The sequence below is a fragment of the Vigna unguiculata genome, chromosome 2 (genome assembly GCF_037176805.1).
Source record: "Vigna unguiculata cultivar grain cowpea cultivar isolate G323 ecotype 2 chromosome 2, ASM3717680v1, whole genome shotgun sequence".
NCBI classification, from domain to species: domain Eukaryota; kingdom Viridiplantae; phylum Streptophyta; class Magnoliopsida; order Fabales; family Fabaceae; genus Vigna; species Vigna unguiculata.
Window position 1 is genome coordinate 17,928,764 of NC_140793.1, and position 12,581 is coordinate 17,941,344.

At 30.7% G+C, this 12,581-nt stretch overlaps 1 protein-coding gene across 1 annotated transcript; it reads left to right on the top strand.

Annotated features, from left to right (window-relative positions):
• The first annotated feature begins 725 nt into the window (after positions 1–725).
• LOC114174097 (endonuclease 2-like) lies at positions 726–6,798 on the top strand. Its single transcript, XM_028058848.2, has 9 exons — positions 726–885; positions 2,576–2,750; positions 4,247–4,348; positions 4,427–4,482; positions 5,646–5,729; positions 5,823–5,912; positions 5,999–6,066; positions 6,416–6,489; positions 6,575–6,798. Exons 1-9 carry the CDS (start codon positions 772–774, stop codon positions 6,688–6,690), a joined length of 879 nt encoding a protein of 292 aa, XP_027914649.1. The 5' UTR covers positions 726–771; the 3' UTR covers positions 6,691–6,798.
• The last annotated feature ends 5,783 nt before the right edge of the window (positions 6,799–12,581 follow it).

Here is a 12,581-nt window from a genome sequence, read left to right on the forward strand (position 1 = left end):
AGATTTTCTTTTCCCTTACAAATTAGGTTAAACTAAAATATATAACTAGATCTAAATCTCATCTTACAAATAAACAAGTTGATTCTGTGCACAAACCCATTTTATAAAATTGAATAAAATTTAATTTATTTTTTAATTTGAATCCATCTTAGTAGGATTTTTTAGACGTAGTCTATTATTTACTCCTAGATCTTTCTTTGTTTCTGTAAATCTCTATTTGACATAACCTTCATTGCACAAATCAACTTTTAGCGGTTATATTTAAATTCAATTTTTGAATAAATAACAAGGATCATTATTTAAAATAAAAACGTAATATTCTTTTTAGTTTTATTTTAATTTACTACTACATAATTATATATAACTGTTGTATTTATTCCTTTTCTTTCTTTTTTTCTCTAATGTTGAATGTCTATATTAAAAAAAAATGTTAAATACAGATTTCAATTAGTTGAGATACTTAATAATTTTTTTTTACTTACGTAGATTATTTATTTATAAATATATTATATTTTAAAATAAAATTGCCATTTCGTTAATGTTTGGTAGGGGTTCAGTAGGAAAAAAAAAAAGGGTATTTGGTAAAAGAATGGTGTGTTTATCATCACCTAACATTAATTAATATTCTATTTTGCGCAGATCGGGTTTGACACACCTCGTGGCATTTAACTAACAGGGTTATCCAATTGGAGAGTGTGTGTGTGTATATAAGTATATTAGAAAAGCAAGCGAAGTTGGGTTTATTTGCATAGTTTTGAAGTGTAGAAAAGAATGGGTTGTTATAGAGTAGTTCAGGTTGTGGCCATAGTCTCATTCGTGCTTTTGCTTCCAAATACCCATGCCTGGGGAGACGATGGACATGCCATTGTTTGTAAGATTGCTCAGGTACGTTAACATATCATGTCGGAATGATGTATTTAGTAAAACCTTTCTGTCAAAATCATAATACAGCGAAGAAAAGAGAAGATGTATGTACATGAAAGAAAAAAATCAATCTCATAACTCTTGTATTCTCTTGCCAAAACTTACTTAATTGATTTATGGAATATGCCACGTTGATTAGAAATAAGATAAATTTATAATACAGAATACACTAGTGCAGTAAGGGTTTTTGGCCCCGGTTATTTTCGTCATTCTGCCTCGGTTTTAGACCCGAGACATATTGGGACGAGACCAAAAGTTTGGTCTCGGTTGCAAAGGAACCGAAGCCATAAAGACTTTTTTTGTTTCGCGCACCAGCCACCATGTCCTTCAGCTTCTTCCCCAACCCGCTCACCACCGACGTCCTCGTCCGGTCCGCCGATGACCCCGGTCCGCACCCCGACAAGCTTCGGTTCGCCGTGTTCGACCGCTTCAGCGCCTCCAGCTTCCCCTTTACCACCTTCACGCGCTTCAGCACCAGCTCCACGTCCTTATCCATGCGCGCCTGGATCTCCTTCATTGCCTTCGCCATTTTTCTCTCCTCGTTCGCCTCTTGCAGCTTTCTGTACAGCATCTCCACGCTCCTCATGTCCTCTTTCACGTCCTCCACATCCTCGAAGAACTTGTCCATTCACGCATCCAACCATGGCAGATTCACCACACCAAGCCTCCGCGACGCAACCACCACAACAGATCCATTCATCACCGCGCTTGGAGCAGATCTGCACCAGTTTATCTCGTGTGGCAGCTTCACAGCAGTAGCACCTCCATTGGCGAACAAAGGCAGCGAACCACCATTGTTGCAGCTTCACCGCGAGCCTCCACGCGTGAGCCAGAAATAGATCTGCAACAGCGAAACAGATCTGCACCACGCTCACGGAGAGGAGAAAAATTTGGGTTGGCGTAGAGAAGATGAACAGGTGCAGGGTTCGCGAATTTGGAACCCTAAATAAGGTATATGGCCTCGGTTCCATTAATGACCGAGGCATAAAGTCGTATAGGCCTCGGTCCTATTCCACCAGAGGCCAAAGCCTCCACTGTCAGTGGCAATTTCGAAATTTTGGGGAACACTGACGAGTTATAGGCCTCGGTTGAGTGATAACCGAAGCATAAAATCTCTTATAAGCTTCGGTTGGATAGGGACCCGAGGCAAAAAGTTTCGAAAAATTTCAAAAATGCCACCGCGTCCTTATAGTCTTCGGTTCCGCAGTAACCGAAGCCTATAAGGGAGTTAAAAACGTGATTCTGCACTAGTGATAAATATAAATTTCTCTTTATAATTCGATTTTATATAATTGAGTTAGGTTTATAATTAACTCCTTAAGATGGTATTAGTCATCTGAAATTTATTTTCACAAAATTTGGTATTTGTTATATCTATCTTGTTTATCACTTAACGAATCATAATCGAAGATCTATTAATCTCTAATTTCGTGTTTGATATATATATGTTTCAAGGTTAAAATGTGTTGAAAATCTCACATCAACTAGAGATAAAATAGTTTACAGTATATATTACCTTATTGATTTAAAATTAAAATGTACTTAAAAATATTGAACATAATCCTTTTGTTATTAGTTGTTGTGTTTAAAGTTAGAAGTGAGACTGAAATTCATGTTCCTTTCTTATCTTTGGTGGTTTGATATTGAGAAGGCTCGGCTAAGCACTCAAGCTGCAGCAGCAGTGAAGAAACTATTGCCAAAATCTGCGAACAATGACTTGTCGAGCAAGTGTTCATGGGCTGATAGTTTAAGGGTGGTGTTTCCTTGGTCCTCTGCTTTGCACTTTGCAAATACTCCTAAAGACGCTTGCAACTACAAGAACAGTAGTAAGTTCCTTCTTCTTCTCTCAACTCATCTTCTTACTCTTTCTATCTATATAAGAAAAGTTTGTAAAAGCTTACATACAAAGGGATAACAAAAATAAATTTTCCTGTCAACGAGTATTCAGATATAAGATTCGTAACGGATAATTATTATCTGTAAATATTTACTACTTCTGGATAGTGAGTAGCGAGTATTTTAATATCTATTTATAAACGGGTTGGGTGCAGTATCATACTATTCATATCCATACGTATCCATTACCCTCAAAAAATTGAAATTAAAATTTAATTTATGTTTTATTAAGTTAGATATAATTAAAATTAAAATTTACTTTATATTTTATTTTATACTCTTTTGTAATTTTATTTAATTTTGTTTTTAATTTAGAAGATATCTTTTTGTAAATATTCACGGGTATCAACAAATTTTAAAAAAACTCGTAGATATTTTCTAATCGGGTATCCGATGAAAAAACAGATGGGTAACAAGTGAATTTTTTTTGTTACATGTCGACGAATAGACATTATTCATGTCCAACCCAGCTTGTTTTTGTCCCTACACATGTATGTTAAAATGAATCCAATCATATTTTACATTAAATTTCAAGGTTCAATATTATGTATGAATTGAACATTATTTAGCTAATAAGAAAAATATTTTGTTGTAAATTTTTATTTACCAAAATGGTTTAATGAAATTAAGTTTGGGTTAAATTTCAATTACTAATATCTATAACAATATATAAAGAGATACTCTTTTTGTATCTATATTTTTTTATTCCAATTTTATCTTTAATTATTATTTTATAAATAGTTTACCATTAACTGTTATTCTAATAACCTTTTTCGTTTTTAACAATTATTTTAAAAACTTCTTCTTTTGTATACATATTTTATTTTTTAAAAATATTTTAAAAATTAATTATATATTTTTTATTGATCTTAACTCAAATTTCTACAAAAAATTAAAAAATTAAATACATATACGCGATAACATCTATCTTTTCACTAGTGTTATTAAAGTCATTAATAACCTATCTTAATTGAGATTTAAGTATTTCTTGTTATCTCTCAATTCTTATGTTCAATATTTTCTTTTGAAAATTCACAATGAGAGATGTGTCAAATTTATATTAAGTGGTATAAACCAATTTCGTAAGATCAATATACGTTTGATGTTCATCTCTTAATTATTATCAAAATCATCCAACCAAAAACTATAAATAATTTAAATCTTATCTTATAAATAGATTTTTATAGACTTAAATTTATTTCTTTAAGATCTCGATCTAGATGTATGAATCGATTTAGTCTGATTAAGATATGCATACTTTCCACTATTCTAATATGATTTCATAGCCCAATAATTTTAAAAGTGATTGATCAAATAATTTATTTTTTAATATATATAAGAATTTATGAATTTTAAATACTGATGCCAGAAATAGAATTTAAAAAACTGAATTTGATGTAGTACTAACCTGGTCCTGAACATTCAGGGGATTGTGTAGACTTGAAAACTGGAATTAAAGGGCGATGTGTTGTATCAGCGATTACCAACTACACCAACCAGCTCCTGGAATACGGAACCAAAACTAAATGTAAATGTGAAACTAATGTTGTATTTATCCATCCACATCATTTTCGACCTCACTAATAATTTTCTTTTGTGATATCAGATAATCTCACTCAGTCTCTGCTATTCATTTCACATTTTATGGGAGACATTCATCAGGTATCTATGCATTTAAAAAACATCTATTTTTCAATTAATTAGATCACTCACATCTTATATGGCTTCTGAAGTTTCAACCCATAACACTAATGAAAAAAAAAAAAAAAAACGGAAACAATTAGTGAAGTTTTATGAAGGAAAGTTAATTTTAGTATCAAAACAATTAGAGGTAGTTGAGAGTGATTCACTAGCTACTAGTTGATATATTAACTATTAGGCAATAAATTTCTAATTTATAAGTTTTAAATTGACAAACTAATTTATTAGATTAAAATGATTTGACTAATAAATTAGTTGGTAAATATAAAATTATATAATTTTTAGTATAAAAATTAAAGTTTTCTTTTTCTTTGGAAAAAATATGTTACTATGAAGTAATAATTTTATGTATTTTTAAAATATTTAAATTCTTAATTAAACTCTTTACTAGTTTTATTGTTTATTTAAAAGTTTAATAAATAGGGCGTTTTATTTAAATGAGTTCATATAAGAATATTAATTAAATATAATTTTTAATTTATTTTTTAATTTTCAATTTAAACTATCATGACATTTAATTGTTTTTATAATTTTTATTGTTTATACTTTTGACATTATTTGTAAAGAAGTACTAAAAAATTCAATTTGTAATGAAAATTCTTTTAAATTTGAAACAAGTAAAACATAAAAAGTAATTCCACTAATAGTAAAAATAATAAAATAAGTTATAATAAAGTATAATAATAAAGGTTAAAAGTATAATAAAGATAATAAAAAATATATTAAGATATAAATACGTAGTAAAAGAGAAAAATCAAATAAGTTATAATCTAGAAATTAGATACGGGCAAAAATTGTAAATTATAGAAACTTCTGAATAAACTACTTTGATTTGATGTATTTTTTATACGGGTTAAATGAGCCTTAAATGTTACTTTTAGTTATCTTTGATTGTTATTAAGTTTCGGTATATTAAGTTCTAAAAATTTTCTTGAAATAGTTTTTTGTAGAAAAGAAATTAATTCATAAATATTGATTTAAAAAAGTAATGGATTAAAATAAAAAACAGGACATGTTTCAAATAAATTATAAAATATCTGCATGAATTTAAATGGATGGAACTCCAACATTGAAAATATTACTTTTTTATTTTAATTAACTTCCAATACACGCTTTATGAACAGCCTCTACACTGTGGCTTTGGATCAGACAGGGGTGGCAATGACATCAGCGTTCACTGGTACAGAAGAAAGCAAACTCTTCACCATGTACGTCAAATTCCAATTTTCTCCAATCATATAACATCATCATCATCTGTTTCTGCTATTAATATAGTTTTTATATACCATATATGCGTACAGGTTTGGGATGCTAGCATTATTGAGACAGAAATTGAAAGATTCTACGATGATATTGACGATTTCGTTGATGCAATTCAAAAGAACATTACGGTATTGTGTGCAGGTTCTTCTGTTGTCTTCAACGTAAAGATTTGTCAGTTGAAGTTTTATTTTTTTTAGTCTTTTTGAATGAACAGAAAGCATGGGCTGATGAAGTAGAAGACTGGGAAAACTGCAGAAAAGATGACATATCATGCCCAACTATGTATGTCTCTAAAAATGCATTACTAAGATCATTAGTCATTGCATCAAAAATATCACTAACCTCTCATAAAAGTTCATCTTATAAATTTTAGAGTACAAGGTGTTTGAGTTAATGTTGCTTACAAACTTTTAGGAAGATTCTCCCTAGAAACTAAGATAATCCCTCGGCTAAGTGTAAACTACATTCTCAATTTCTTTTTTTTTATTCTTATTTCTTTCAAAGCATGTTTGTATTTACACAATTAAGAATCACTTGCGTGTTTTATCTTGAGTAAAGATTTTGATTGCAAATTGTTTTGAAACGTGAACTAATGCTTATTCGCTGTTAATTAACATGGTAAATGTTTCAGATATGCTTCTGAAAGTGTTGAAGATGCCTGTGCATGGGCTTATGAAGGAGCCTCTGAAGGTTCAGTACTGGATGGTAAGCAAAGGGAGTTTTTATAATTATGAAACTTTTTCTTTTATCTTATTTTGTTCTAACTATACCGTGAAAATGCACTCTGCAGATGAATACTTCTTGTCTCGTTTTCCGATAGTCAATTTGCGATTAGCTCAAGGAGGAGTTCGATTGGCTGCAACTCTTAATCGTATTTTTGACACAGGGTCTGCAATGTCAGTGTAATTTATTGAAGGTTAGAATAGGTCAACAATTTCCATGTTACAACAGAATAAAGTGTAAAAACTAATTTGTAGCTCAATTTCTAGTTTGTGAGTTTAAGATTTAAGATAACTTTGCTGATAACGAAAAGAAAAGAAAAGAAAGACATTGGGACGGGGGTGATGAGCAATTTGATATCATATTATAGGTGCTTATGCTTTCATTGAATCAAAATGAATAAATGATATTGAATACATTAAAATGTAGCATGCATCAAACTTTTAAATGTTAATTTAAATAGGGGGATTTAAGATGTAATAAAATAAAAAGAAAAATTATGTGTGTGTGTGTGTGTGAACTTTTCAAAGAAGTGAGACTTGTAATTGCAATAAACAATTTATTTGGTTATCAGTGAATGTGGAAGGAAAAATAAGAAAAAAATTATGTTAAAATTAATTCATGGATTATTTAATAAATAATATGAAAATTTTCATAAATTAATTTACGTAATTTAATTTTAATTTATAAAAAAGTTAACGTTAATTTTATTTTGGTTAAATTATTCTTTTGGTCCCTATTTTTATAGCAAAATATCAATTTGGTCCCTCAATTTTTTTTATCTCAATTTGGTCCCTCTTTTGAGAAATTTGATGCAATCAAGTCCTTTTCGTTAGTGGTGTAGTAACAGTGTTAAATGGGATGCCACGTGTTAGTTTCTGGATTTTTTGAATTTTTTATTTTTCTTTTTGAATTTTTTTTTTTGCATTTTTTTATTATTTTATTATCTTTTTAAAAAGATTTAAAAAATTAAAAAAATCGTCACGTGTCAAGCTGACATTGTGCCACGTGGTAGTGATAGTGTCACGTGTCACTATTATGCCAAGAATCATTTCTCTATTCTCAATTTGGTCCCAGTATTTTAATTTTTGTCTCAATTTAGTCCCAATTTTTGTAAAAATTTTGCAATTTTGTCTCTCTCCAAATTTAAACCAAATTTAATTTCTATATAAATGTGCACAAATATTTCTATCAAAATTGATATTTTAAGTAAATATTTTTAAGAAGATTAAGTTTATTTTAATTTATATTTTACATTAAACTTTATTAAAATTGTTTTAAAGTTGTTAATAGAAAATAATGCTAATAACAAAAAAAAATCATAAATTATATTGATATTTTATTACATCATACTTTAATATTGTTTTTTATTTGAATTTATATTTTAAATAATTGCATATTTTTAAAATGTGTAAAATTCAATAATTTCTATACAAATGTTTTAGTTGGTGTAAAAAGAATAATTATATAAATTTAAGAAAAATTAACTAGTTTATGTAACAATAAAAAACAAATAAATTTAAAATTTAAAAACAATTTTAAGTAAACTTGAATGTGAAGCAAATTTAAATAAACTTAGTTTTGTTGAAAATATATAATAAAAATATCAATTTGAAGAAAAAAATCAAATTTAATAAAAATATTTGTATAGAATTTATATAAAAGTTAACTTTTGTTTCAATTTGGAGGGGATGAAATTGCACAATTTTTACAAAAAATGGAACTAAATTGAGACAAAATTAAAATACAAGGACCAAATTCAGAATGAGAAAATGACACCTGACATAATTGTGACACGTGGCACTGTCACGACCACGTGGCACAATGTCAGCTTGACACGTGACAAATTTTTAATTTTTTAAAAATATTAAAAAAAATAAATAAATATTCAAAAAATAAATAAATAAATAATTCTAAAAATCAAGAAACTAACATGTGGCACCCAATTTAACACCGTTACTACACCACTAATGGAAATGACTTGATTGCATCAAATTTCCAAAAATAGGAACCAAATTGAGATAAAAAAAATTGAGGGACTAAATTGATATTTTTCTACAAAAATGGGGATCAAAGGAATAATTTAACCTTTTATTTTTCTTTCACAAAAATGGTTCCTATAGAACCAAACTTATATTACTTTTTTATTTTTGGAGTTTATTTAAAGAATTTTATAAGTTTTTCTACTACATATAATAAAGTGTCATCAGTCACGATGGGGAGAAAAATAAAATGTGTAAATGGGACTAGTCAATTAAGATAATTGTTTAAGGGTTAAATATGTTTTTTGTCCCTTAACTTGGTTCCTAGAGAACTAAACTCATATTACTTTTGTATTTTTGGAGTTTGTTTAAAGAATCTTATAAGTTTTTCTATTACATATAATAAAGTGTCACAAGTCACAATGGGGAGAAAAATAAAATGCGTAAACGGGACTAGTCAATTAAGATAATTGTTTAAAGGGTTAAATATGCTTTTGGTCGCTTAACTTTAAGTGAAAATTGGAATTAGTCTCTCTTTAAAGTTTTGACCCAATTTAGTATCACTAGTGTAAAATATATATATATATATATATATATATATATATATATATATATATATATATATATATATATATATATATATATTAGATCGGTTTTAGAACGCATATTAAATCGGTTCCGTAACCGATCTAATATACAACGATGTTAGATCGGTTCTAAAACAATCGATCTAATACTTTAAACTAGAAAGAAAAAACAGACGTGCACTCACACTCCTTGTCTCAACTTGAATGATTGAAATTCAATATGCATACACAACAATTAAAGACAAATGATCAATACATATTACACCAGAACAGAAAACATCTCCACAAAATTTCAAATTTCCATTCCTAAATCAACATGAACACTAAAAAGTAAATCATTCCAGAAAATTAAACATTCATATGAGCAACTCTATATGGTTTTAACAGACCCTTAACCTACCCCCAATCAACCCTAATCATCCTTGGAATAAACCCAAATCAAGAAAAAACAAAATAGATAAACACAGCAGCAGAAGTGCGAGTAGTGGAGGCACGAGCAACGGCGACGCGAGCAGCAAAGGCGGAGCGGATGCGCGAGCAGCGGAGGTGCGAGCAGTAGAGCGGAGGCACGACCAGCGGCGATGAGGTCTGGTGGTGAGCGACGATGAGGTCTGGTGGTAAGCAGTAGTAGCAAGAAAGAAGAGAAAGAAGAGAAGTTGTTGTGACAATGAAAAGGGTTTCACATTTTTGTTAAATCTGCGAAGAGTATTAGATCGGTTGAATTTTTAATTGATCTAATAAGTGAATATTAGATCGGTTATATAAAGAACCGATTTAAAATTTACATATTAGATCGGTTAAAAATTCAACCGATCTTATATGCTTCCTAGTATTTACAAGTTTGCCACCACGTTTTTCTTTAGATCGGTTTTCACATAACTGATTTAATATCTTGTTTAGAATGTCCTTTTTGCTCTAGTGTATCCCAATTTTAGAAATACGTGAATTTAGTCATTTTTACCAAACTTTTAAGTTTATTTGACATTTCAATAACATTTTATGGAAGTATTTAAGTTAACATTGAAGCTAAAATTTATCAAATAGACTATCATGAAATATGCTTGAAATGTCAAATAAATTTAACAAAATTTGGTTAAAAGGACCAAATTCACACATCTTTTTTTTTTAATTTTAAAAAAGTTTATTTATAAAATTTGTTTGTATATATACTTATAAATGAATATTTAAAGCATATTTAAGCATATAAATATTTTTTAAGTTTTTAATTGATTAATTCATATTTTTAATTGGAAAATGTAAAATAATTGTTATATTTACATATTAAATTACTCTATTATAAATAATAATTGGAATTAGTTTGTAAGTGTTAATGATTTAAATTAGAATAGTATTATACATTTATATCTCTACAAAAATAATATAGAAAACTTAATATTTTCAATTATTTTTAATTTTAAAAAAAGGCCAATAGGTTAAGGATAGGCTAGAAAGGCCTTGCCAAAACAAGCTAGCGGGTTAAAATTGCCAACCCGACCCGCCTCATTTTGGCATGCTAGTAGGCTGACCCTTCGATCCCAACCCACTTTGTCACTTATACTTTTGATGAGTTTTTCTATATTCTACATTATAAAATTGTAAGTGAGATTAACAAAAAGCATAGCAAACATTACTAAGGAAAACACGTTACGTTGGGATCATCGACCCACACCAACGAACCAAGTCGGGATCATCATCACTCAAAACAACTAAACCCAAGGTTAAATGTGCTAATTTCATTATCAGGTAATTAAATGACTTGGAATGAACCATGAAATCATATTGCTCTATAGGATTAACGGCTTGCTAGAAGAGCCATTTGTTGATGAATAGTGCATAAACCCTCCCGCCAACATGAATGAGTTAAGGCAGAGGGCTGCCAAGTTCATGTGGGTAGAAGATATGAGGAAGTACAAGGATAAAAAAAAAGCCTTTATAGTAGCACTTGACTCTACTGCATCCACAAGCTCCAACTCTAACTTAGTATGTTAGTACTACGCTAGTTGAAAAGAAAGAGGTCGCAAAGGTACCCGCACCTAAGAGTAATGTCGACCCACAAGAGCATAAGCCCGTGTAATACTCGCACTACGAGCCCCTCAATGCTCGCAGATCGCACATCCTAGAGGAAGCCGTACAAGCCGACCTCATCCCACCACCAAGAAAGTTCCAAAGTTCGCTTAATGTTGACATGAGAAAATACTGTAGCAACCATCGTAACAACAGCCATACAACTAATGAGTGCACGAACCTTAATCGCTTTGTTAAGCGAGAGGATGAAGGAGTATCTAAGGTTGGGTACCACAGGTTTGATGACAAAAGAGATGAAAGGATGGACAAAGACAAGTATGAAAGAAGAGAAAAACCAACACAACAGGACAATAAGCAACAAGATCATCAAGATAACAAATCATCCTTGAGGGGTATAATCTATACCATATCTCGAGGCTTCGTAGTGGGAGGCTCTTCATCCTCGACAAGAAAGAAGCACTTGAGGGTCGTACAATCAATGCATGCAATATCACGAGGATACAAGATGAGGATGCCCTCAATCACATTTCCAAACTTTGACTTCCAAGGAGTCAACCCGGATCATGATGACCCCATAGTTATTGTAATAGAAATGAATAATATTTCGGTAAAAAAATATATTGATTAATCATGGCACCTCAGTAGATATACTTATTGGAAAACATATAAGAAGCCCCAGGTTCTAGAAGACTTCATGATTCCTTGTGATGAACCAATATACGACTTCTTTGGAGAAAGAGTAGAAACCAAAGGATATATCAACCTCTATACCACCTTTAGAGAAGGAAGCATAACCAAAATCATACCCATCTTATACATGGTAATTGATGCGCATACGTCCTATAATGTTTTACTACGATTACCATCGTTGAATCTTCTTGGAGTCGTGGTCTCCACCCCCCATCTTGCTATGAAGTTTGTGTTAGCTTCAGGGGACATAATTATAGTGCACGAAGATAATAAAAGAGCTAGAGAAAGCTCCATAGCAAGTTTAAAGTTACCATTCCCTCCGCTAAGTACCAACAATATTGAGAAGGCCTCGACCCATGGACTAATAATGATGAAAGGATGAAGCCCGTTGGAGAAACCAACGCCTTTCCCCTACCAAATGAAGGTCAAAGTTTCAAGATTGGATCTATGATCAACACAAAAGGAGAAAGAGTCATTGACCAAGCCTTGACTGCCAATGCCGACTTGTTCGCATGGACAATGGTTGACCTCCCAAGGGTCGATCCTAGGGGGCATTGCATCGTCTATTTGTTTTCAAAGGAGAAAAACTCATTTCATAAAAGAAGAAGAAGCTAGGAGAGGAAAGAAGAAAGAAGAAAAGCTGCCAAGGTTGAGGCTAACAAATTGTTAAAGGTCAAGTTCGTGAAAGAAGTAAGAAATACGACATGGCTTGCCAACGTCATACTAGTTAAAAAAACAAGTGGAACATGACGTGTGTCTGTGTGTAGACTATACAAACCACAACAAGGTGTGT

Excerpts from the sequence above, each read along its gene's own strand:
- LOC114174097 (XM_028058848.2), top strand. The coding sequence starts at position 772 with ATGGGTTGTTATAGAGTAGTTCAGGTTGTGGCCATAGTCTCATTCGTG. Across the intron at positions 2,751-4,246 it reads TTGCAACTACAAGAACAGTA|GGGATTGTGTAGACTTGAAA; the intron begins GTAAGTTCCTTC and ends CTGAACATTCAG. Across the intron at positions 6,067-6,415 it reads GACATATCATGCCCAACTAT|ATATGCTTCTGAAAGTGTTG; the intron begins GTATGTCTCTAA and ends TAAATGTTTCAG.